The 25,616-nt window shown below is 37.8% G+C and overlaps 1 protein-coding gene across 1 annotated transcript in view; it reads right to left on the minus strand.

Moving 5' to 3' along the window:
- ADAMTS19 (ADAM metallopeptidase with thrombospondin type 1 motif 19) overlaps positions 1-25,616 on the minus strand; it is a 294,467-nt gene that overhangs the window by 222,817 nt on the left and 46,034 nt on the right. Inside the window, exon 3 of the mRNA XM_090289153.1 lies at positions 4,193-4,358. Within this exon, the coding sequence (XP_090145279.1) occupies positions 4,193-4,358 (166 nt within the window). The remainder of the gene's footprint in view (positions 1-4,192; positions 4,359-25,616) is intronic.

Below are 25,616 nucleotides of genomic sequence, written 5' to 3' on the forward strand. Positions count from 1 at the left end.
CACAAATTATTCAGAGCAACATTATTCTTAATAGTTCAAATAACCATCAACAGTATAATGGATGAAGAAATTTTGGCCTATTCATACAATGAAACGCTATATAGCAATAAAAATAAACCAACTACTGCAATGTGCAAAAATATGGATGAGCCTCCTAAAGATAAGCTGAGCACAAAGATTTGGATTCTATTACCCCAGAAAAGCATGTGGTGTGAGAAAGGAAAGGGAAGTCCCAGGAAATGCCTTCATTTAGGGGTCATACATGTGGAAGAGCATGTGCCAACAGAGGAGACAGATATATAAAAAAAAAAAAAAAAGGAGAGCTAAAATGAAATCGCAGAGATAGTTACAAAATGAGGGACTTTGCCACTGTAGCAAGAGTGGAAAATAGACCATGTGACAGAGGGAGAAAAGTTTGCTTCCTTTATTACCCCTGCTAACAACAGCTCTGTTGGCCCCAATGGTCAATGTGCAGCATCCATACTTGTGAGTTACATTTAAACAGGCTACTTGGAACAGTCTGTTTCTTAAGAAGCTCAGCCTCATGGTAGAGGCCATCATACCAGTTACCTCTGTGCGAGAGTCATGCATATTGAAGTCATGTTTTTATTAAGTTGCCTCCTTTGAAGTCTTCATTGTCTGCAACAGCTATGCTCATCTCAGCTTCATCTCCTAAATCCTGAGACCATTTCCCACCCACATGCATGTATGAAAATGACTAGTTAATGTCGTGCACTTCCAGTCAGAGAAATTTTAAAGTGTGTGTTCACCAGTGCTCAGCATATGATCTCCATAGTATCCTTCACATACTGACAAAGATCTACACAACGGGCATGGGTGGCATATGGACACAATTTCAGTAGTGGACTGAGTCCTAAACATACTCATAATTTATACAAACACGTTAAGGAATATATATATTGATAATGTCACTTGCCTGCTTCAAGTCTCCAAAGACCACATTTAGCCTTCCAGATAAAGTCCTTCCCCCACTATCTAGCCAGTGACCCCCCTCCAGGGCTGTGGCTCCTCACCACGTGGCAGACATCTGGCTTCAGCTCCCCAAGTGGGTGCCACTGTTCCTCCTGTCCAAATGCTTTCCGAACAACAACATGCGCTAAAAATTGCACACACGTTTTTCATTTGCACACATAATCTCATTTAACTCTGACAACAACCTTGAGCTTCGGGTACCACTCTCCCCATTTTGTGTATTGTAAATAGAGCTTTTGAGAGACAAAGTTAGTTCTCCAAAGTCACAAAGCTGGGAAGTGGTAGCACAGGCCATTATGTTTGCCTACACAGTCAGTTCCCTTTTCCTCCTGTGGTGTAGACACATCTTACTTGATCTTTGAGGCTCACCCTGCAACAACGGAAGCTTGGGATCTTGTGTCCTGAGTCCATCACAGTTCTTATCAAACTACTCACAATTACTCATTTACTAGTTTGCCTAAAATAATACACTGTGTGCCTCTTTAGAATAAGAGTTATGTCATTTAGCTCTGCATCCCTGTGAGGTGACTGGTAGGACTTATGTTGCAAATAATGAGGCTAAGCTTCAAAAGTTCAAGGGATTGAAGAATACCCAGCTGGAGTGGGACTGAGGTATGCCTTGAACCCAGGGCCTCTGAGCCTCAACCTCTTTCACCTTCCCCTCCTCTATACTATCTTTTAATAGAAGAATACAACAAAGTCATCCTAAAGTATGAAGGTCTCTGTTCCAAAAAAAATTCATATAATCAATATACAAAAAAATAATATACCCAAGGCTTAAAATGCAGAAGGTGAATATCACAAGGACTAAGTTAATACAAGTAAACTTTATGATTCCATTGTGCAAAGGCAAATATTGCAATATTATTCAAATTTGAATCATGTGTTTAATATGTGAATACAACAACCTAAACTAAGTAGAGCTACAATTAGACACATCAGTACAAATATATGAATATTTTATTTCATAAACTGTTCATTTAAAGATAATTTAAAAATTTTAGGCCCTTCAAAAGCTATTGAAAATAGGTCAGCTCAGTACTGTCCAGCTGATGACAGCTCAGCACTCCCTGCATAAGAGTGCTCAATCAATTGATATATCGTCGTCGTCGGCAGCCGTCCGTCTCGAGAGACGATGGTGTAGCTTCTTAAGAGTCTATCTGCACCGCCGAGAATGGCTGTGCAGTCCGACTCGGGAGTGACATCGTATCTGTCTCCTCCCGTGTTGAATCGACATCTTGCGATGACGCTGAAGCTACAGAGCCTGGGCAGGGTGATATGGAGGGTCTGCTGTTGCCCATGCAGCAGACCCCCCCTCTCTTCGCAGCTGAAGGGTCCAAGGGAAAGACGGAGTCAATACAGCTTGGCTTCAGGTGCGCCGCAGGAGTTGCCGGTGTTGACTACAGCGTCAAACCGCCTTAGGGACTCCGGCTCCGGATTTTCTGTCGGGGTTTACTCCCTTAGCCTTTCCCCTGAAGAGGTATGCCGCAAGGCAGCGGAGGTTTTTTGGAGTCAGAGTTTTCCTTCTCTGAATTGATATATAACAGTTGGTTAATTAATATGTAACAGTTGTGCCTAACAAAAAATAACTGGAACTTCATGAGAGATGTTTGTAAAGTATGAACCATGTATTTATGCTTTATACACCTATTAAATTTTAAAAAATTTTAGAAACCATCATGCATAATAGCACACAAAGTCTGCTTTGTGTCATCCGTGTACATGGGCATTTAGAACAGTTGGAACTTAACTATGATTCAAAAGTTGCACAATACAGATTTTCAGTATCACTCAGAGAGGGCTATCTCCTTAAATGGACTCAATTCAAGTTATGAGAGTACTGTTGTCATTTCATGATACAAAAGCCTTTCTTTTGTTTGTTCAGAATGCTATGACTTTCATTCAGCTGTTACATTCTCTTCTGTGTCTATAATTCTCATGCTAGGGAAGGGCGATGTGTCTTTTTTAAATTGACTTGATCGTGTGCATTTAATGGTGTGACAGAGAGAGATTCACTTAACCATTTTGGAAGGTGACTCCCTTACAGGCTGATATCATGACCTTTCACAAAAGAAAATAGAAATCATAGGTTAATTTAAGATGAATATATCTAGACAGAAACATTTTGTAATTCTTTCTGAATCCAAGCACTCTAGACAATTGATGATATGAACACCCCTTGGCCTGCAAATGTTAGTATTATCATAATTCATGTATCTAAATCGGCCTCAAAACCATAACCAACTTTAGATCTAATATCTTGTCACTAACTACCCTAACACCTTATTATAAATCTGTAAGTCACATTTTAAAGTCTCTGCACCAAAAGTTCTTTTATAAGTTCCTATTTCCTCAGTTTCTAATCTCATATCAGTGAATAGTCACTGAGACGCCTGGTTTAGATATCTAAACATTTGTCCTAGGGAAACTCATTCTTTTCTGGTCACTGGCTATGACTTCTAGGTCCTACTTCTATGAGAGAATTCATTCATTTCCCCTAACATTCCTGCTAATGCCACAGTCCCTGCCAATGGAGGTAAGGACGTGCACAACATGGTCACCATTTTACTTCTGTGAAGACCTGGCAGACAAACAGAGAGAAGATATGAATGTTGGCAATGTTTATGTGCCACTGAAGTTGCCAGATTTAAGTATTCTGATACTGAGAATAAAATACGAAGAAATGTTTACTCTTCTTCCTAGTTCTCTGATTATTTTAACCTCCAAGATGAGTTTTAGTTGGGTCAAATTAAAGAAGAAAGATAGAGTAAAAGATGCTTCTGGTCCAGGGAAGGAGGAAGCTATGATGTTCCAACAGAGGTGGACAAAAATTAAGGCCATGAGCTCACAGTATTGGTTTCAGGAGAGCTGGAATTCTCAGTGTCATTTCTAGTCCAGTGAGGTGACCCATGTCCCATGAGAAACTACACAATTCAGGAGTTGTGGGGCATGTTATATATTAATCTCAGAAGTCCTTTTGAGTTCACATTTCTTGATATTAAAATGTGGTACTTCCCTGAAAACTAAAAGATAAATTGAAAATAGATATATTTAATTGTCATAAACCAAAAAAAGATAGATAAAGCTAGTAAATGAATGGATGGGTGGATGGATGGATGGATGCATGCATGCATGGATAACATTTTTGAAGGATTCATCTCATATTGCATATTTAGTGAAATCTTTCAGAAGGCATTACCTGAAATGATACCACAGTAATGACTGTGAGGAGTTGGCTTCCCTGTGCCTTTCTCTCCCATGGACCTTTTCTGCCTATATACACGATGTGGGTGACCAGTTATGGCCATTGTGTCATTGAGTGGTTCAATAAATATGAAGTCCTCATTGAGCTGTATAAATCCCATCTGGAATAAATAACATAAAAAGACATGTAAGAAACAACATTTGAATAAATTACTTTCTGGATTCTCCTGCTCACACACTATTTGCTTCCACATATGTGCATACATTCTTCTGGTGAAGCGATTTTAGCAACTGCATAATAAAGTAACTGTCTTCCCATTTTATTACTTCATCTTTATGTACTTTATTGCACTAGCATAAACTTCATTTAGGGAGTCTTAGCCTGTGTGGGTGGGAGGCTGGATGCCAGCAACAGATGCACAGTAAAAATTCTGGAATGTTAAAGGCTCACTTTGGGAGACCCATGGGTTCACTTACATGTACAGCATGTGCAAGACCAATACAGCTTTTAATTGCACACACCATACAGTCCAACTTCTTGACAATCATTATTGAATAAAGTAAGTCATGTAACCCACCAAAGCAAATGGAGGAGACAGCACTAACATTATTATATAAAATATTCCTAAAGCCTTCTACTAAACATTTTGAAAAGTTCTGAACAATAAATTACAGAAAAAATAAAGTATGCCTTACATAAACAAGTTTCGTTTCATACAATGCCATGTTTTTAAAATTCACCAATTGTGGACAGAGGACTAGAAACTGCAAAATATGATTATGATCAATAAAAAGAACTTATAACAAGTAGGTATCCTTTTATTATACTGAAGCTAAGCCTAGTCATTTCTTTCCTTGCTTTTTTAAAATATAAATTTGCATTATAACTAGGAAAATATTCCACATGGAAGAACATATGACTTAATCTTTTCAATTTTTATTATTTTACTCCACTATAATATATATAAATATATATATGATGATTCTGTTACCTCTCAGTAAATATTTTTGAGGAAATGAACCCTTAGAACTTGCATTATTCATATTCAATCTGCTAATATCAAAGTTCATAATTTTGTTTTGCATTAATTATATGAAAATTATGTATAGTTTATTTTAATTTAATCCACATATACCTAGCATAGTAATGATATAATTACTTCTTCAGGCACATTATTTCTCCTGAGCTGAATATTAAGAAAAAATAAATCTATGCTTAAAAACAAAATTTGTGTTTTCCTTAGAAGTATAGAAGAGGCTTTTTCTTTTGCTCTGTTTTAATTATTAAAGTATATTACATCTCATATACAAAAATTCCAGGTGATTGCTAACATGCTCATTTTATTCTGTAGGAATTGACATTACAAGATACCTTAAGAATAAATCTAAAAATCCCCATCAATTTCATTTTATTGTATTTTTTATATCACTAATAAAATTCTCAGTTACTAGAATAACAGTTCTATTACTTCTATCTGTCCCCTTCTCTTTAGGTCCCTCCCTTTCCTCTCTCTCTCCCTACCCACGCCCATCTTCCTTTTCCCACACACACACGCGTGCACCCTCACACATCATTTGGGAATGGGATAATGCAAAAAAAAATTTACTCTAATGGTTTTTTAAAATATGTGTATACTTGGGCCATTTTTTGCTGTAATTTTAATATGAGTTCTGATGAGTTTTTATTTTCCATACATTTTCATTCTCTCAAATATAAAACTAACTTGAATTTTAAAGTAATTCCTTGAAGTCCAATTTTTTTCTCTGCATCCTAATTTAATGGGAAAAAAGAGAATAACAAACATTTACAAATTGAAATAATAATAATCAAAGACGCAGTTCATTGGCACACAGTCTGAGGATCAGTGGCGTCACATGATGTATCATTGATCCACACTGAGAAAACACAGAAGGGTGTTACTTTTCTTATCTAGTAGTGTGATTCTGAAGTTCAGTCAGTATCCAGGGTCACCAATATAACTGAAAGTGTGACTGATAATGAAGATAATAATTATTATGATGCTCAGTTAGAACATCTCACATAAATATGCTCACTTTGCAGAAACTAAAACATAAATTTGCAATTGGATAATTCTTTCGAGAGGTTATAAGGGTAGTTAAACTTATAACAATAAGCCCTTTGAAATTGAATTGCATACTGTCATAGGAAACTTAATGAGTCCAAGGATGAATTCTGGATTTAAGACTGCGTTCATAACCTACTATTAGCCCTGTAACTACGAGAAGTGTACAGCACCATTATCACAACAGCTTCATAGGATGGTTGGAAGATTCATTTTTTAAAAGCACAGGTAATGCTTTTATCACAGAATCTGATAGTGGACAGCCAATCAATAAATGCTTGCAATAGTTTTTATTTTATTAATAAGAATAACCATATTAGATATAAGCACCCAAATATTTGAGTATGGACTGCAGAACTCAGAGCTCAAAGAATCAAAATTTATTCCTTTGTATCTACATATTACCATATTAACTGTTTTCTGAAATAAAATTTTTTTTTTTAGTTAAAATGTGGAAAGCTCTTCAAAATGTAGAATTATCTGTTGTGTTAGGATATTATCTATAGACACTTTCAAAAGGAGAAGGCCATATTTAAAAAGGAAAAAAACTGGAGTGATTATAAATTGTGACTCATTCATTTAATATATATTTACTGTCTGATTACAGTGTGCCAGACTTAGTTCCATCTGAGGCACACTCAGCAAGCACCAAGTGGTGGAGGTTCTCTTTCCATGGAAGTGCTTTCTGTCCAAGACCGGAGCGGGGTCCTGCAGCCTGAGCAGTGCTCTAGCTGGGTCGATATCTTCCAAGATAATGACTTGTATTGAAAAAGAACTACAGAAAAGGCTTACTTTTTCCACCAACAAAATAGACTATTTTATCTATACTGTGATTCTCCAGGCCGTGGAAGAACGCAAATCCATATTAACCTCTCTGCACCAGGGCACCTGTTTCAACAATCCACAAGCAGGCAGCACTCACTTTTGGGCAAATATTGTCCCTTCCCTTTAGAAGGGAAGTAAAGATTATGTGACTTATTATGACACAATTCATTATCTAAAATAAATACAGACTATATAAGCATTTTTCCTCCAGTTGCCCTGTGTAGATTTTTTCAATCAGATGTTTTATGCAGATATTTGGAAATGAAGCTGAGTTCCACCTTACTCCTGTCATCATATTTGTTTCCTTGTATGGTAGCATCCATTCTTTTGTCACTGAATGCCATTCTTTGATTTGACAATTCAGCAAGAATTTCAGTATTTTGCACATTTACCATCACTTATATGACAATGTTACCAGCCATTTCTTTTCTTACCAGTTCTGATATTTTGTTTCTCTAAGTAGATACCTTTGTGCTTTTTTAAAACAACCATTGATCTTTGTGTAGGTGCACTGATACTGCCACCAACATCTAATCATAACATGACATTTACTGGGCCAATGTGCATGCATTTTTATATAGTTTCTTTAATTCAGCAAATACCAATGTTTCATTTGTTTGAATGTAAATGCACCATGGTCTATTAAATAGATGGACAGATTCTAAAGCTCTAATGTAAGCATAACTAAAAAATAACTAAAAAATCAGAAGTAACATGGCACTCTTCACCCTACTAGGTTACCTGCCTCCTTTCCCCGCCTTGTTTCCTACTCACTTACAGAATGAAGCACTACTATGATCATCTCCAGTTTTCTCTTTGTTTTCTTTTCTTAACTTGATTTTTATTGTTGACACTGTTACAGATGCCCCCCTTCCCCTAGTTTGCCCACTTCTGCTCAGCTCCCGCCCCCCTTCCTCTGGCCACCCCCACATGGTTGTCTGTTTCTGAGTCATGCATATTTGATCTCTGGCTAATTCTTCATCTTCTTTCATCCAATCACCCCTCCACCCTCCTCTCTCTTTATTCTTACATGTTCTTTTCTTGAAATTTTCTTTATTTTCCAGAACCTTGGTCTTCTGGCTAACCTTTCACTGGACTGGCTGAAGGTATTTTATCTGAGACTCAAACTGTGTATTTTGAGAGTCTTTGGGAATATCCTATTTTAAAAAATTATGTAGCACATCACAAGAACAAAATACCATTAGTGCTAAGGGATGTGTGGAAGGTGGTAGATTATTGTAATTTCAGGATCCGAGAAGAGTCTCGAGGAATAGCAGGATTTGGGAGGACTGCAGCAAGGTTGCTCCCTAGGAGATAGGCCCTAGGACCACAGGCAAAGAGGATGTGGAGTCTCAAAAATAGTTCAAGAAGAGAACTGGAGAAATGTAGCCAAAATATAAAATAAACCCATATAACTGGAAACATCAAAGAAACAAGTTCTTGATAGGAAAAGGAAAAGCCGTGTCCTGCAGCTCTGAGGATGATTCATCTGCTGTCCAACGATAAGATAAATCAGAGAATTAGTGAGATACTGGAAGTAGCACAAGCATTTTATTTCTAAACGACAGTAAGATACATTGCTGAAAAGTCTGGCATCAGTATATGCTTGTAGAAACATTTTAGATGAATATTTGTCTGATGCTCTACATGACCTGCATGTCTATACAAGTTTGGCTTTATTTTCTTAAGTATTTTCTTGTATGGTAATGTTAGAATATCTATCTCATTAAGTTAGTACAGCTCTATATACTTCAAAATGTAAACATCATAAAAGCTAGACATAAATTATGCTATAATAAAAAGTTTGTTTTGTGCTTTATTCAAAACTTCCATTTTTAATATTTCTATAAATGGGAGTCATTTTTCCTACATTTGTTTATTCTACCCACACACACAAATCTCTTTGAAAACACACCTTCCATACCATGTCTATCCTACTATTTATGCTAAAATACTCCCCCAGACTCAATCCTTTCTATGTGTCCCCTGCATGCCCACAGGGACAACACTGCTGTCACGACAAAGTCTAGCTACCACTCCAGCCTTATTTTTACCACTCCAACTTCCTAACAAACAATTTTGATTGTGTGAACAAGCTTTCAATTTTAACATGTTTCTGTAGAACATCCTGGTACACGGCATGTGTCACTTTCTTTCCAGAAGATCACTGTGGCAAGTTATTTCTCCAAAATCAAGTCAGCCCTATTCTCCCCCCAAAGTAACCACTGTCTCCCCCATCGACTTGTACTCTGGCCTTCCTCCACTGTGGCCCTCATAACACCACAATGGTTCTTGTTTGTGTCTCTGATTAGACTGTGAGCTATATGCGGGAAGGCTTTGGCCACAAAGCACCCTCTTGCCTTCAATACACAGGTCTGCTACTCAGCGGGTGCTCGAGGAATGTTGCTTTTAACTCAGTGTATTCCTCCTTCTGGAGATAAAAGAAAATATATCCACTCACTTCTCTGAAGAGCATCTACTCAGTCCATCTGGGGCTCCATGGGGGGAAGGCTGTAATTTGATTTCTTCCCTAGGGCACTTCTCTTGCTTTCTTTGTGTGCCCAAATTCTACCTTTAGGCACAGCTTTCAAGTGACCACACTGGGAATATCATTCCATTTCCCTTCCTTGACAAAGGGCTTCAAAGAGAATCACGAAACTATAATGGAAGAAGGAAACTTAGAAATCACCCAATCATCCCTGGATTTTTAAAAATCAAGAAAAACCAAGGCTTAGCAATGCTGCCTAAAATTACACAGAAAGTCTGTGTGAATTGGCAGAGCTAGAATGGAAAGCTCCCAATTTCCAAACTGATTTTCAATTTTAATCCATCATTTTAGATGTGCTTGCTACCTCCACTCTACTTCCATTTTTACCTGCATTCTAGTTTGCCCCACTGAACTCCAGAAATTGTTCCAGGTCACCCACATTGCCTTCCTTTATTCTCTTCTCTAAGCATTTGACCCAGACTGTTCTTCTCCTCCATGTTGCTCCACTTTTCTTTTTCTCTGGCAACTGTTTGTTTCCTTTAACAGGTCATGTTCCTCACTCCAGGGCAAGTCTTTGGGCAGCCACTGTTCTGCATTTATCACTTCCCCTTGGGTTCATATCCCCCTCTTTGGAGATGATTCTCCAACTCCCACTGGTCCCACGGCTTCCATTCAAGATTCACTCCCATCTGTCACTTCTTATCTGGGTACAGTTGTACCACCCTTCTTCTCAAACTGGCGCTCCGTCTCAAATATTTACCTCTGTTCGTGCTTCTTGTTTTCTAGTTACCCAGGCTTAAGTAATTATATAGTCCTCTACTCTTTCCTTTTCAAACTTATGTAAAAATATTAATATTTAGATGAAAACAACAAGAGAATAGTATGCCTCTGCACCTTACACTGTCACTTCATGACTTCATTGAATCCAATAGCCAGCTTGAGACTTCTATGCTAATTTCACAGTCTTCGAGTTGAAAAAAAAAAAACAAACAAACAAAAACAAAAGCATGAGTTTCAAAAAGATTTATTGTGTCCTAAGGTCACAAATCAGTCTGTGGTGAAACGGAATGCAAAGCAAGGCCTGGCTGGCTTCCAACGGTGTGGCCGTTGTGCGGCTCTCTGAAAAAGATGAGGCCTGCCGCAGGACTGCTCTTCCAAGTAACTCTCATCTTTAAAAAATGTGGCACTAAGGATCTGACATCAAGCACAACACTTCACAGATGGTAAATGTCCAAAATTTGATATCAACAGCGAGGCCAGTCCCCATCCCCACAGAGCAGACAAAAGGACTACACTCAGCTCTGAACTTGATCTAAGCTGCCTGTTTTATGTGACCAGGCATGCAGGCCGCCAGCTGCGCTCTGGCTGCCTAGTGGGCCGGGGATGCAGCTCCAGGCTCCGCCCACAGTGGATGCCCATAACTCTTCCGTGGCAGATGGGGGTGGGGGTGGGGGGATATGCCCAGATTTTTGTTTGTAAACATCTCTTTTGTATTTACTTTCTTAAAATGTGATCATAAAATGTGAACTTTTAAAAAGCAGGACATTTAAAATTATAGTTAAAGAAAATAACCATCCCTAATCACATCCTATGGCATAATTATAACATGCATATATTCCTTTCTAGTCTATTTACATACACACCTGCACACAGTAAGTATATATAAGTACATGGGTATGTATCAGTGTGTGTGCACATGTGTTCCTATACTCATGCCTACATGTTAGTTTTATATTCTACCTCTTTTTCCCACTTAAGAATAGCTTAATAGATATTTTGCTTCTTAATAGTATTAAATAATCTTTATAAGCTTGGGTTTTAATTGCTGAATAATAGTTTATCCTCCAAATGTGTCATAATTGTATTAACTATTCATCCGTTTGACCCTCTATTCTATAGAGTGTCTATGAGTACCAGCTTTGTGCAGCCAGAGCTCAGTGTGCGGCGGCGAACAAATTGGCGGGACACATCACTAACTTACACTTTAGGAAGGGAGACAATGTACTATCTATTCAACTGGGTCAAAGTTACACACAATTGCTCCATGACCATTGGTTAATAAGCTTTCCATTGATGGTTTATACACTTATTTATGTCTGTGTTCTACTTCACAATGTAAAACGGGATTAAAATACGTACAGCCTTCGGGCCAGGGTAGGAGCTGAAAGTGACCACCTAGAGAAAATGAATTAAGCATCTTCAAAAGACAAGCATGAGACTCCAGAGACCGACAGGTGTCTCTGTATAGATGAGCCTCCCAAGAATCCACAGATGTGGCTCATGAGAGAGAGAGGGTTCCTTCTAAGCAGCCATCGAACACAGAGTTCAGCAGCACCATTCCAGGGCACCGTCACCTAAGCTTTGTCCTGCTTCTCACCTCCCTGACAGCTCAGCCCTAGAAGAGCCAGAGGAGGTGCCCGTTCGGAGCAGGAGGAATGACAGCTCCAGGTGCGGAAGTAACAACAACTCCGACTTCAGTCCTGCTTCTTCACATGTGTCATTAGCTCCAAGAAGCCTGGATGTGGAGGACATGTGGCAGAGAAATGTTAACTTTATGTGAATTGGGATTGCCTGATGATTATAGAACAAACAGGGACTTTTTGTGACTAAATTCACCAGGAGACTTTTCACACCCTAAGAGTGAACAACACCAGAAGGAAAACCAGAAAGAAAGAAAAAAACACGATGTGTTTGGTTAAGACATCCCTCAAGTCCTGTTTATTCAATGAAAAGATATGTGTGTATAACATGAAGTAAGTGGATGGCCTTTGGGGTAAGGCAACATGTGAGCAGAGGCCCAGAGTTTGGGGGGTGACCAGGCCAAGATATGGGAAAGAAGATCCCAGGCAGAGGGAGAAGCAGAGGCCCAGAGAAGAAGGAAAAGCAAGGCCCAGCTGAAACCAACTGGTACCTGGGAAATGGGCATTAGAAAGGGACCCAGGGCATTTCACAGCAGTGTCCCTTATTTGATTCACATTCAAAATCCATCCTGATGAAATCTTCCTTTGGTTTTCAGATCTTCTGTCTTTCTGGAACACTGGTTGCAGATTTTACAACGGGCTGCATGTGATGATCTTCTGTGCTCATGGGCTTTCAACAGTCTTATTTTATCTACAAAATAACTACCCAGGACTAGATTTCATGCCTACAAATGAAAAAAATACACTTCCTCTCCCATCTTCTTGAAAACCACTGCCCTTTAATTTTTCTCCAACATCTGACAGAAATATGGATTTAAAAGCAATTTCAAAATGGTCCTTTTTAACCACATTACAGATAATCAATCACACATTGGACAACAGACAAAAGCTGTTCTATGTTGAAGAAGTTACAAGGAAGAGAAAAAAACTGGTAAATTGGGAAATGAACATTCCATTTTAACATTTACTTATCCAAAATGATTGATTTTTTTTGGATGATGGTTATCTCATTTCTCATTTTATAATCTCAGTTTTTCCCATATCAAGAAAAGCTATGATTTTCATATGTTTTCATGTATCCATTCACTTTACTGTAAACTCTTGTTGCTTATAGTGATTTTTAAATTAATCACTTGGAATGTCTATGGATTCTTTAAATATGCAAAAAGCCAGTTGGAAAACAGGGAGAAATTGATGTTTTAAATCTATTTCTAAGTTTACCAACCAGTGTCTTCTAAAGCTATTATGTTCCATTGTATCTTCTTGATGATTACTTAATGTTTACTACAAATGCTCCCACTGAGTATGGCAGTTTGCAAGACACTAACGACTCAAAGATGAAAACATTTAAACTCTGTCTTTGTGAACCTTATATATTAGGGGAAAAGACAGGGAAAAACTCAGGTAGTTGGACAAATATCCTTAAGAAATTATAAGTTTTCTTATAATAAAGTATGTTTATGTTTCATATGTTTATGTCCCAGTTAAACATATTTTAAAAATAAAAACAAAGAATAAATAATGTAACTTACACTACTTAGCAATATAGAGGCCAGGCAAGTACCAAAAGAAATGCAATTGCTCCCAGCAAGCAGAAATCAAGGACAGAGAGGAGGGGGCAAGGGTGTTCATTTTTTCCATTATAATTTTTGTAGTAAGTACTGACTTTTCAAACTATGTACATATATCACTTAGATTATGCTTTAATTAAGAGAGGATAAAATGGGGGCACAAGACTTGTTGGGGGGCAACTGCAATCATGAAAACAATAAGCAATGGTGGCATCGGTGTGAAGTCTATCCATGAGAAAGACCTCTGGATGCATCAGGACACAGTTAAAGAAGTGACATGGAGACTGAGGTAGGGGCCTGAATCACAGACACATAATGACAGCAGCAAAAGTAGAACAGAGGGTTTGACAGGGCATGACTCATTAGAGCTCTGAAGATAGTAAGACATTTAGATTTTATTTGAAGTGTAATAGGAAGCAACTGTCAGTGAAAGGCATACTGGAACATACATTTTGAAGAAAGTCATTCTTGTTCTTTTTGGAAAACAGATTAATGGTGATAAGAGTAGAATCAGGGAGACAACGTAGGTATAATAGTTCAAGTGCAAGAGCATGACAACTAGACCAAATAAGCAATACACAGTGGCTGAACTGAGGATGTGTAGAAAAGTTAAGTACATTTGACATTAATTATGGATTCTCATACACACTACAGGACAACCACCCATCTTTGTTAATGGTTTAGATGTTGGGACATGGAGGGATAATAACATAAGAATTAAGGATGACTCCAGAGTCTCAGGCTTAAGTACTCAGAAGGGGATAGATGTCTGTGATTTTGCAATATAAATGCCAGACACTGAGGATCAAACAGCTTTTAGGACAGAGAATCAGTTTCTGATGTATCAGTGAAACATCCAAATGGAGAAATCAAGTAGACGGTTAGGGTATGGAATTTAGCAAAGAGTTTAGAACTAGAGACTTACATTTGGGAGCCGCCAATGTAATTTTTCAATCCATGGGGTAACTGATGTTACCCAGAAAGAGAGTGTAGAGAAATAACAGGAAAGCAACCAAGACCAAACCCCGAGGACTCTAACATTGAGAAGTGGAAAAGAAAGCAGCAAAGGAGACTGAGGAGGAAGGGCTGGTAAGGTTAAGGGAAAAGTGGGAGGTTGTATTGTTGATTTTTTTTTAAACTCAGAACGAACTCTTTGTAGAAGTGGCTTGAAAGAAAAAGCTCTCATTCACTGCCCTCTGACAAAGTTACTGCCTGGTCTAGCCCACACTGCTCAGGTTAAAACCTTAGTAGTCCTGTGCAAGATGATCAAACACATGAACTCATGCTTCTGTTAAGTTCAACAGCAGAAACTGAGCAAAGGAACATTGCCCTGACTGGATCAATCAGGGTTCTCAAAAGTCATAACGTGAGCTACTTTTGTTCCCTTCTGTAGACACGGAAAAGGAATTTAAAGTTATTGACTAACTTTGCTTGACACGTGTATAATTTTAAAGGGGGCGTTCAGCTTGCCACCACCTCCCCACACTTAATGAGCTGGGCCACACTCAATTGTACTTGTTAAAGGGTCCGTTGCTCAGTGATTTTTCAGAGCTGTTCACCGAGTTGATGAGCATGTGCGGCACTTGTCGCATGCAATTCCAGCCCAGTTACGTGCTGCAGTGGAACTGAATGAGACCACTGAGAAAGCTGCACAGCTGCAATTTGGGGAAGGACTCATCACTGCCAGGTCTTTCGGGTGACCTCACAATGAACAGAGGTGTTGCCAACCTCCTACATACCCCTAGAGAGTAGAGGCAAATGCATTTCACCATGGAAACAGGATTAGTGGAGCAAACTACTCAAGGACCATAGCCCTGGTACTGAGAGACACAGAAAATATGCTGGAACTCATTTTCCGGGTTCAATTAAAGGTCAACTAAATACAATTAATTTATTCAACAATATTTACTGAGTGCAGACCATGTGTGAGCAATGTGCTAGATGCAGGAAATACACCACCGTACAAAAGAGTCATTTGAAAACAGTCAGAAGTACTTTTATAATAATTAAGGAGTTTACTAATTGTAGCTTTCAAACCTGCTTTTCCATTTCATCCATGTCAGCAAAATGTATTGTTGTTTTCCATTTAGGACCTTTAGATTATTCAAATATTCTCTCTTACTACCATTCTGAAGGCATTAGTGTCTAATAAATTATACTGGTGTTTTTCCCCCTTAAAGGGAGCAATAAATCATGTACCAACAAAATTCTTTTCCACATGGCCTGTTTCTTAATAACAAGATCCCCAAATACGAATGTATGACTAGGGGGAGCTGAAAAAAACACATGACCTTTTTTCCTCCCAACTTTTCTTTAGTCTCCTTCATACATGTCCCATCAGTAAGTACAGAGGCTAAGAATGCTAATGTAATCTCAGGCTGACTTATCAGCGATTACCCAACGAGGTCATATATCTACAGAGCTGAAATCTGGTCTAACCCAGGAAACACAATGCATTCTGCATACCTTGCACCACCTCAGCAACATCACCTCCATGTGCCACATTTTAAGAAAGACATTTATAAGCAAGAGTACATTTGAAAAAGGAATTAGGGGTCAGTTTATTGTAAATTCCACCCAGAAAATAAATCATTCATCAACATCCCTTATAAATATTTAATATCCTGTTTACACATTTCAATCACTAATAGAGCAATCTCCACTCTGAAGCAATCCAGGCCTCCACTGGAGAGTAGAAACACTCACAAACATTTCTATAAGAGCTCCAAAGGTTCTTCAGCACTGTTTCAAACTGTGATCCCTGATTCCACATCCTAGGCATCTTTTCACATTTCAGATATATGACAAATGTTCTCATGGCCTCTCTGTACACGCCCAGTTACGGTCACCACTCCTGATATGGAGTAGGTCCTCCACCCTTCATCGGTGTTTTCATTTTACTTAGACAATCTTTAGTTTATAAATGTCATTCTTAGGTTTGATTTTCTTTGATGTTAAAATACAGAAATGAATGTTAAGCAAAAACTGTCCTTATCACATAGGATGAGTTGAAATAAGAGACTGTAAGCAAAGGAACACATTAAGAACTTGGTACAGATTGATGTAGGATAACAAGAGGGAAAATGCCTTCATTTATTATTTCTTATCATTCTGTATTAGAACATATTTCAAACCTTAAGAAATAAACAGGATAACAGAGTACCTAGTAATTCATTTCCAGTATTTAGCAAATGCTAATATTTTCTATAGATTATTATTTTAAAATATAACAACTTATTGATTCAGTTGAAGTGGATCTGCAAACCTTCCCAAAACCAAGTCCCTTCTCTTATTGCTCAAAGATAACTATTTCATTGAATATGTACATATATTTTGTATTCATGTTTTACATTTTCACTACACATGTCTGGCTGTTACAAATATTGCAATGAACTTGCTTGGACCTATATAAAAGGGTCCATGATGGTGGCTGTATTAAGGGTACACCACAGAGCTGGGGGGTGGGGGGAGACTACTCAAAACAATTCAGATGAGAGGTAGATGATATCTTGGGCCAGGGTGGTATTAATGGCAATGGAATTGGTCAGGTTCAGGATGAATTTTGAAGTACAGCAAACAGAATATACAATGTTTGAATGTGCAGCTTGAAAGAAAAAGAGGAATTCAGAACCACAAAATGATTTCTGGCTCTTGTCAATTGAAACTGTACAGCTGACCATCAGTAAGCTGATGAATAATGTGGGGAGAGCAGAGTGGGTGGAGGAGGATCCATTCAGTTGAAACATAGTGAGTTTGATGTATGCATTAGACTTCATGTTGAAATGTCAAATAGGTAGCTAGACATAAAAACTCAGCATTCAACAGAGAAGCCTGAACTAGAGTTAGGTATTTTGGAGTCATTGGCATATAGTTGAAACTGGATAAAATCACCAAGTAAGTGTAGACAGAGAAGAAAAGAAGGCCCATGACTGAGCACTTGGTGATACCAGTATAAAGAAGTTACAGAGAAGAGGCATAATCAATGCAGTTGCCATAGGAGCAGTCAGAGTTGTGGTGTCCTGGATGGCAAGTGATAAAAACATACGAGATCTGTCCAGAAAAAGTCTAGTCATTGTTAACATAACGAGAATGGTTTGCATGACCTTGGCCTGTCAGCCAAGGAGAGTGGACTGGAATGAGCTTGTGTGAACAATGACAACTTTGCTGTACTAGTCAGCAGGAGGAATAGATGCCACTGAGTGAGCATGTGTACTGTGTGGCTGTGGTGTTCAAAATGACTGAGCGAATAGAGCAATGAATCTGCATCAAATTTTGTGTGAAGCTTGAACATTCCTTCATGGAAACTATTTGAATGATTCAGAAAGCTTTCAGGGACAATGCAATGAGTATGGCACAAATGCTTCAAAGATGGTCGAGAACCTGTTGAAAGTGGCCCACGTTCTGGAAGGCCTGCAATAAGCAGACACCTGAGAATGTGGAATGTGTACGGGCTGCAAACAACAAAGATCAGAGGTTGACAGTGCAAGAACCAGAAGCTGATCTCTGGATGCCAAAAACTATTGTGTCCAAGATTTTGACGCAGGATCTTGGCATGAAATGTGTTGTGGCAAAATTTGTTCCATAGCTTCTGATACCAGAGTGGAAGGAACATCATGCTGCAGTTGCTAATGACTTGATTCAAACCACTATCAATACACCAGACTTCCTCAAAAAGGTCATAACCAGAGGTGAACCATGGGTATACAGCTATGATCTGGAAACAAAGCCAGTCATCCCAATGGAAGTTGCCTTGTTCTCCACACCCAAAGAAAGCATGGCAAAGTCGCAGCAAGATCAAGATCATGTTAAGTGGGTTTTTGGATTGGGAAGGTGCTGTCCATCACCAATACACCCTGCCAGGCTAAAAAAATTAATAAGGAGTCCCGCCTCAGTTTTCTTTGTTGATTGAGAGATGTAATATGATGAAAACGGCCACAGCTATGGGTAATTGGTGATTGGCAGCTTCATCACATCAATGTGCCCGCTCATGCATCACATCTCATGCAGAGTTTTTGGGCAAAACATCAAATCACCCAGGTTACTCAGCCCCTCTACAGCCCAGATTTGGTGCCCTGTGACTTCTGGTTTTTCCCAAAAGTAAAATCACCTTTGAAAGGGAAGGGATTTCAGACCATCAATGAAATTCAAGAAAATAAAACAGGGCAGCTGATGGCAATTCTGATAATAAATTTTGTAGAGAGTTTTGAACAGTGGAAGAGATGCTGGAAAAACTGTGTGAGGTCCCAAGGTGTATACTTTGAAGGGGACCGAGGTGCCATTGTCTGAGTACAATGTTTCTTGTATCTTCTTCAATAAATGTTTCTCAACTGGCTGCTGTGGCTCAGTGGATTGAGCATCGGACTGCGAGCCAAGTGTCGCTGGTTCGATTCCCAGTCAGGGCACATGACTAGGTTGCACGTCAGGTCCCTGGGGACGCAAGTGAGAGGCAACCATACAGTGATGTTTCTCTCCCTCTTTTTCTCCTTTCCCCTCTCTCTAAAAATAAATAAATAAATAAATAAATAAATAAATAAATAAATAACAAAGTACATTTTAAAAATTAAATAAATAAATGTATTTTCATAGTAAGTAGCTGGATACTTTCTGGAAAGGCCTTGTACATCAGGGGGAGGGAATGATCAGCTATTCTCAATGCTGCTGATGGGGAAGTAAGATGAGGACTTTCAGTAGCCCCAAGTGAATACACCCTTTATCCTTGGCAATTGAGAGACAACTCTAAATTACAGGTACTTATTTTTATTGTCAAATGAAAAATTAGATACAACTACCGTTCAATTCCTTATTTTATTAATGATAAATGCAAAATAAATTTCAATAAAAAAGGAGAAAATGTCTGGCCTGAAAATTCATCACACAACATATGGGTTTTGCAACTTTAATATTAATAAATGGAATCTTGAGATTTGGAAGGAAAATAAAATATTAGAAAAAATGAAATATTTGGGAGAAATCCACCATGAACAGAAAAGTAACTGGGGTGTGATTCTTGTGAAATTTTTACTTCTGTCTTCTTAGCTGTAATAAAGTATAAGAGTAAAGTCATTTTATTCCATCCAAAGTTTTATTTTAACTAAGACTTCTTTATTCGTGTAAGTTTTATATTGTTAGTTGCAGTCAAGATATTAGAAATATTTTTGGATATTGATGTAATTATCCAACAAATTAGCAACTACTTACAGATTCTTAGCATTTGCAAACTGAATTAAAATCATATTACTGTTCTTATGTAAAAGAAATTTAAATTATTGAATAGGCAAAGATGAAAAGTTTGAGCCATTCAGCTGGTTGGAGAGTAGTCTTGCAGACCAAAAGGTCTCCAGTTCAATTCCCAGCAGGGCACATGCCGGGGGTGCAGGTTCAATCCCCGGTGTCCGGGAGCATGAAAGAGGCGACAGCTGATCAATATTTGTCTCTCACATTGATGTCTCTCTTTCTCTCTTACTCCCTCCATTTCCCTCTCTCTAAAATCAGTAACCACATCCTCAAGTAAGGGAAAAAAGTGTTGAAAATCTTTGTCTTAGACTAAGATTCGTGTATGCAATGCCTCAGCAGTTAAAAAAAAAAAAAACTTGCACACAGGTATAAGGAAAAGGGCAAATATGACACCGGCAGTGCAAATTGTTTCTCAAAATTAAAAAAAAAACAAAAAAAAACAAAAAAACACCTAAATAACCTCTGTGTGGATTGATCTAAAACAGCCATTTTCAACCTTTTTCACCTCATAACATAAACTAATTACTAAAATTCCATGCATGCAAAAAGATATATTTTTTGAAGATCTGACAAAAATAGGTATAATTTTGATTCATTCACACAGGGTATCTATTGTTGTGTTGGCTGTTGTATTTTTTAAATTTGACAATCTAAGGGAAAGAGGTCACTACCCCTGACTAAATAGTTAGGTGTTGCACTTTTACAAAATTCTTGCAGCACACCAGTGTGCCTTTGCTGATCTAAAAGAATGAGACAGGTATAAAATATATGCTTTAAAAAAATAAGTAATAGCAGTTCAGTGTTCACTCTGCAAATTCTCTCAGTAATCGGGGAAGAAATGACACATCTGCCCCAGGACCCGTGGATTTTTATTTGAAGAATTAGGGATTTTCTTATCTCATTGTCTACCTGGACTTTGATTCCATGTGGCCAGTATTTATGTTTTGCAACCTTGAAATTAAGTATTTTCATTATTTTTTATTTGATTTGGTAGAGTCAACATAGGAATTATAGTGCTTCATTTGCCTTTCATCCAGTCTGATAATTTTATTCTTACCCTGTGAAGCACTTAGCACAGCCCTAGGCTACCAATGCACATTCTCTCCTCACTTCTGTGTCCTTCACATTAATCTGAAATTTTTGAAGACCATATCAGAAATTGAAGGCTATAGGCAAATCAACCATCATCTCTGTGGGCGTACACTTTATAGTTACTGTAATCACGTGGCCATGGAAGTCACTGTCACTGATCTTCACTTGAGTGGGGAAGTGTCAGAGTCCTTTTGGAGATGTTTCTGAATGGCATTTTAACACTAAACACTTAAAAGGAATGTTGAGGAAAGGATGTTGGTGAGGAAATGTAATGCAACCAACAGGCATTTCTTGAATGCCAGGGGTAATTAGTTGTATACACTTACTCCCAGACCTATTGAACAATTGGTACATAGAAATGAGTGCACAAACTGCACATGGATAAATCATTATGTATGTTAACCTAATTTAATATCCTACATTCATTTCATTAATTTCAGTCTTATAGGTAACATTTTGAAAGGTTTAGACACTTATTTAACACATTGACCAAAACATATTATAACTCTATTTCTCATCTCCAGTTTGTTTAACAAACACATTTATAGTCCTTATAGTCCAAATACTGGTGTAAGTCACTTACTGAATCTTAAAAGGTGAAGATACAGAAGCACTGACAGGTTAAGTAAATTGTCTAACATCATCCAGCTAGCAGGTTAGTATGAAGGGAGATTGGATTCGAACCCTCATACTTTGGTGCCTGAGTCCATGCCTTTCATTTATAGGAGCCAAGAGTACTACAAAAGTAAGCTGTTGGTTCTGGCACTTCATTTTCAAATATTAATTACTAAGTTTGTTCCACTCAAACTTAGTACTGAACTTCAAAAAACAAACAAACTACTCTGCTTTAGCTGCATGTAAAATGAACTTATTTGAAGTGGAGTTTTTTTGTATTGGGTTTGGGGTTTGTTTGTTTTTTTTGGTTGTAGCACATGAAATTGCTTTTTATTGTAGGGAAAATATTCATAAATGGATAATATCATACAATTTACCCTAACCAGAAGAAACCTTAAGCATGAAGGAAAAACAAAGGGGATGGTAGTGGGAGACCAGACTTGGTGTCTGCTCCATCAGGTGGGGCCGGGGGACCGGGAGCAGGATGCTACCTCAGGGGCCTTATTTTTCTCATTGCTGGTCACAGCTACTGAGAAATAAGTCTAATCTGTAAAAAGTTCTCATCAAATACAGTGTGTAAAATAAGTACTAAGTACTTAAAAAAGATTGCCAGAGCCCTAGTTACAAAAGATGAACACTTTTGAAGTATCTGCATAATTCAAAATATGTTTTCTAGAAAAATTATTTTTAAGTCTTAGAAAATTATAATTAAATTGTTCATCCACCCAGAAAATGAAGAGCCAAGGGTCCTGATTAGATTCTCATAAAAGATAAAATGGAAGATTTGAGATGGCAGAATTAAGAAAGGAAGGGTTAGGTGCCCCGCAATCCTGTTTGAATACTGCAGTGGCCAGCCATCAGAGGCCAACAGATTTTACACAGCATGGGCTTCTTCATAAGGACTTCACTGAGCATCCTGCCACATGCTGCTGAGATGACATCACCTTGGTTACCAAAGGATCGGATAGACTGACATCCCGAATCAGAGATGAACACAAGGAACAGTCAAGAACAGAATCTCTAAGTAACCCTTTCCTTCAATGGGCACCGTTTCCTCCAACTTCTGTGACGTCACTTTTATTTTTCTGCTAACAATGAGCTTTAAGATGAGAAAAGCCACAAATTGTTTTAAGTGTATAAATCACGCTTTACTTTTCATATCGGGCACCTGATAAATGTTGCCCTTAATGATAACGATGTCAGAATTACTATCTACTGACTTGGGTGGTAAATGAAATTCATGAAATAATTTAAACAGGCTCAACTGCAACATTAAGAGCCAAGTCTTAACACACTAGTGAGCCTTTGTAGCACATTAAATTATTCTTTCTATTTGGACTAATTCCTTAAATACCACTCTTTCCTGTAAAAGAACACTCACACCAAATTTGGTTCACTTTTCAGCCCAAAGAGCTGGGCTGATGCCTGGCAGATAAAAACGGGAACAACTGTCTATGAGACTTAGGACGAAGGCAATATTAAGAGCGAAATTAAAGCAGGCCTTTCCTACCTTACAAATAGCACCTTCCTTTCCATTAAATGAAATGAAAGCATTTTATACACCTATAAATCTCTATAGGAATTAGACCACTCCTGTACTCTACTTGACAAAGTCCTAAGTACTTGATCTCTAGGTATTCTATTCTAGATTTTCAATTCAACCTAAAAGCCTGGCATCTTTCTTTGGGTATGACTATTAATAGGGTCTTTTACAGAAAATAAGTAAAACTGGAGGCCTAAAAATCATACTACCCACACAATACAGAGTTACAACATTGCCTCATGCTTTCTTTTTGGTCTGATAATTTATCTGTGACTTATTCATTCAACTTATAATACATGTAGACTCCAAAACCATATATGAGTATCAATCCATTCAGGTTTAACTGAACCCAAAAAAATACACAGGAAGTACAATTCTCACCATTCATTATGTGCCAGAGTAAATTGTATCACATATCTTCCTGAATTAGTCTCTTAATTAGTAAGGACACAGACCATTCCTAGTGACACACTGAAATTAGTTACTTCAACAAACTGTAATTAATTATTTCAAACTGAGAAAAGTTCACTTAGAAAATGTTATGCTATTTGGAATTCAGTACATATGTCAAGAAAAAAGATCAATGTATTTATTATCTTACATATATAAGAAGAAAATCACAAAAATTTATAATCCATTTATATTAATTAGCATATATGTGCTAATAAGTCATGCATATATATTATGATCTATAAAAACCTGACCATTTACAGTGGATCAGACAGTATGCAAAATGGTGAGCCAGACCTATTTAATGTTATTATAAACTATTCATATATATGTTATAAAAAATTGTATTAAATTTTAAAACAAACCTCAGTCATAAATTAATAAAAATACTTCTATTGAATTACTACAGTTTTTAAAGAAATTTATTAATTTATATAACTTCAAGACTGTAAATTCTAATTTTATCATTGAAATGCACTGTTATTTTAAAAATAAATTAGCATTATATGTTCAAAATTACCATCTTACTATTTAAGCCCTGAGTCATATTTTTCTCTGCATCTTTTGTTTGTTTTTCTATTAAAGTTGTCCCAGCTTTCCCCCATTGCTCTCCCCTGTCCCACCCACCTCCCCCATTTCCCACAGTCAATCCCCACCCTGTTGTCCATGTCCAGGGGTCATTTATACTAGTTCCTTGACTAAATCGTTCCTCTTCTTCCCTCCCCCCACTGCCCCCCTCTTCTCTCCCCTCTGATCATTGTCAGTCTGTTCCCTGTTTCCATGGCTTTGTTTCTGTTTTGCTCATTTGTTGTTTTGTTCATTAGGTTCCTATATTAGGTGAGATCATACGGTATTTGTCTTTGTTCCTGGCTTATTTAACTAAGCATAATACTCTCCAGTTCCATCCATGCTGTCACAAAAGGTAGGAGTTTCTTCTTTCTTTCTGCTGCATAGTATTCCATTGTGTAAATGTACCACAGTTTTTTGATCCACTCATCCACTGATGGGCACTTAGGTTGTTTCCAGCATTTAGCTATTATAAATAGTGCTTCTATGAACATAGGGATGCATAGGTTCTTTTGAATTGGTGCTTCAGGATTCTTCGGGTATGACCATAGCAATGGAATTGTTGGATCAAAAGACAGTTCCGTTTTTAGTTTTTTGAGGAAATTCCATACTATTTTCCACAGTGGCTGCACCAGTCTGCACTCCCACTAACAGCGCACAAGGGTTCTCTTTTCTCCACATCCTTGCCAGCACTTGTTTGTTGATTTGTTAATGATGGTAATTCTGACTGGTGTGAGGTGGTATCTCATTATAATTTTAATTTACATCTCTCTGATGGCTAGTGATGTTAAGCATTCCTTCATATGCCTATGGGCCCTCTATATGTCATCCTTGGAGAACTGTCTGTTCAGGTCATTTGCCCATTTATTAATTGGGTTGTCTGTCTTCTTCGTGTTGAGTCATATAAGTTCTTTATATATTTTGGAGATAAAACCCTTGTCTTAGTTTTCATTGGTAAATATGTTTTCCCATATACTTGATTTCCTTTTCTTCTTGCAGATGTTTTCTTTTGTTGAGCAGAAATTTTTTAGTTTGATGTAGTTCCATTTGTTTATTCTTTATTTCCCTTGCCTTAGAGATGTATCAGTGAAAATATTGCTACATGGGATATCTGAAATTTTCTTGCCTATGTTTTCCTCTAGGATTTTAATGATGTCACAGCTTACATTTAAGTCTTTGATCCCTCCTGAGTTTATTCTGGTGTATGGTGTAAGTTGGTGGTCTAGTTTCATTTTTTTTGCACATTTCCCTGCATCTCTTTTTTAAATATGCTTTATTGATTATGCTGTTACAGATGTCCCAATTTCTCTTCCCTTTGTTCCCCTCCATCCAGTGACATCCCTCCCTCCAGTTGTCCCCCACCCTTAGTCCATGCCCTTTGGTTGTGCATATAGTTCTTTTCAACATCTTCCTGTCTATGCCACTCCCTCCTATTATGCTTCTTAATTCCTGTACCATCTCCCTCCCTTTACCCCCTTCTCTCTCCCTGCTGACCTTGCCCCCAAATGTTCCCCATACCTATAATTCTTT

This window comes from Furipterus horrens, unplaced genomic scaffold (assembly GCF_987537825.1).
Source record: "Furipterus horrens unplaced genomic scaffold, mFurHor1.1.pri manual_scaffold_10, whole genome shotgun sequence".
In the NCBI taxonomy this organism is placed as follows: Eukaryota; Metazoa; Chordata; class Mammalia; order Chiroptera; family Furipteridae; genus Furipterus; species Furipterus horrens.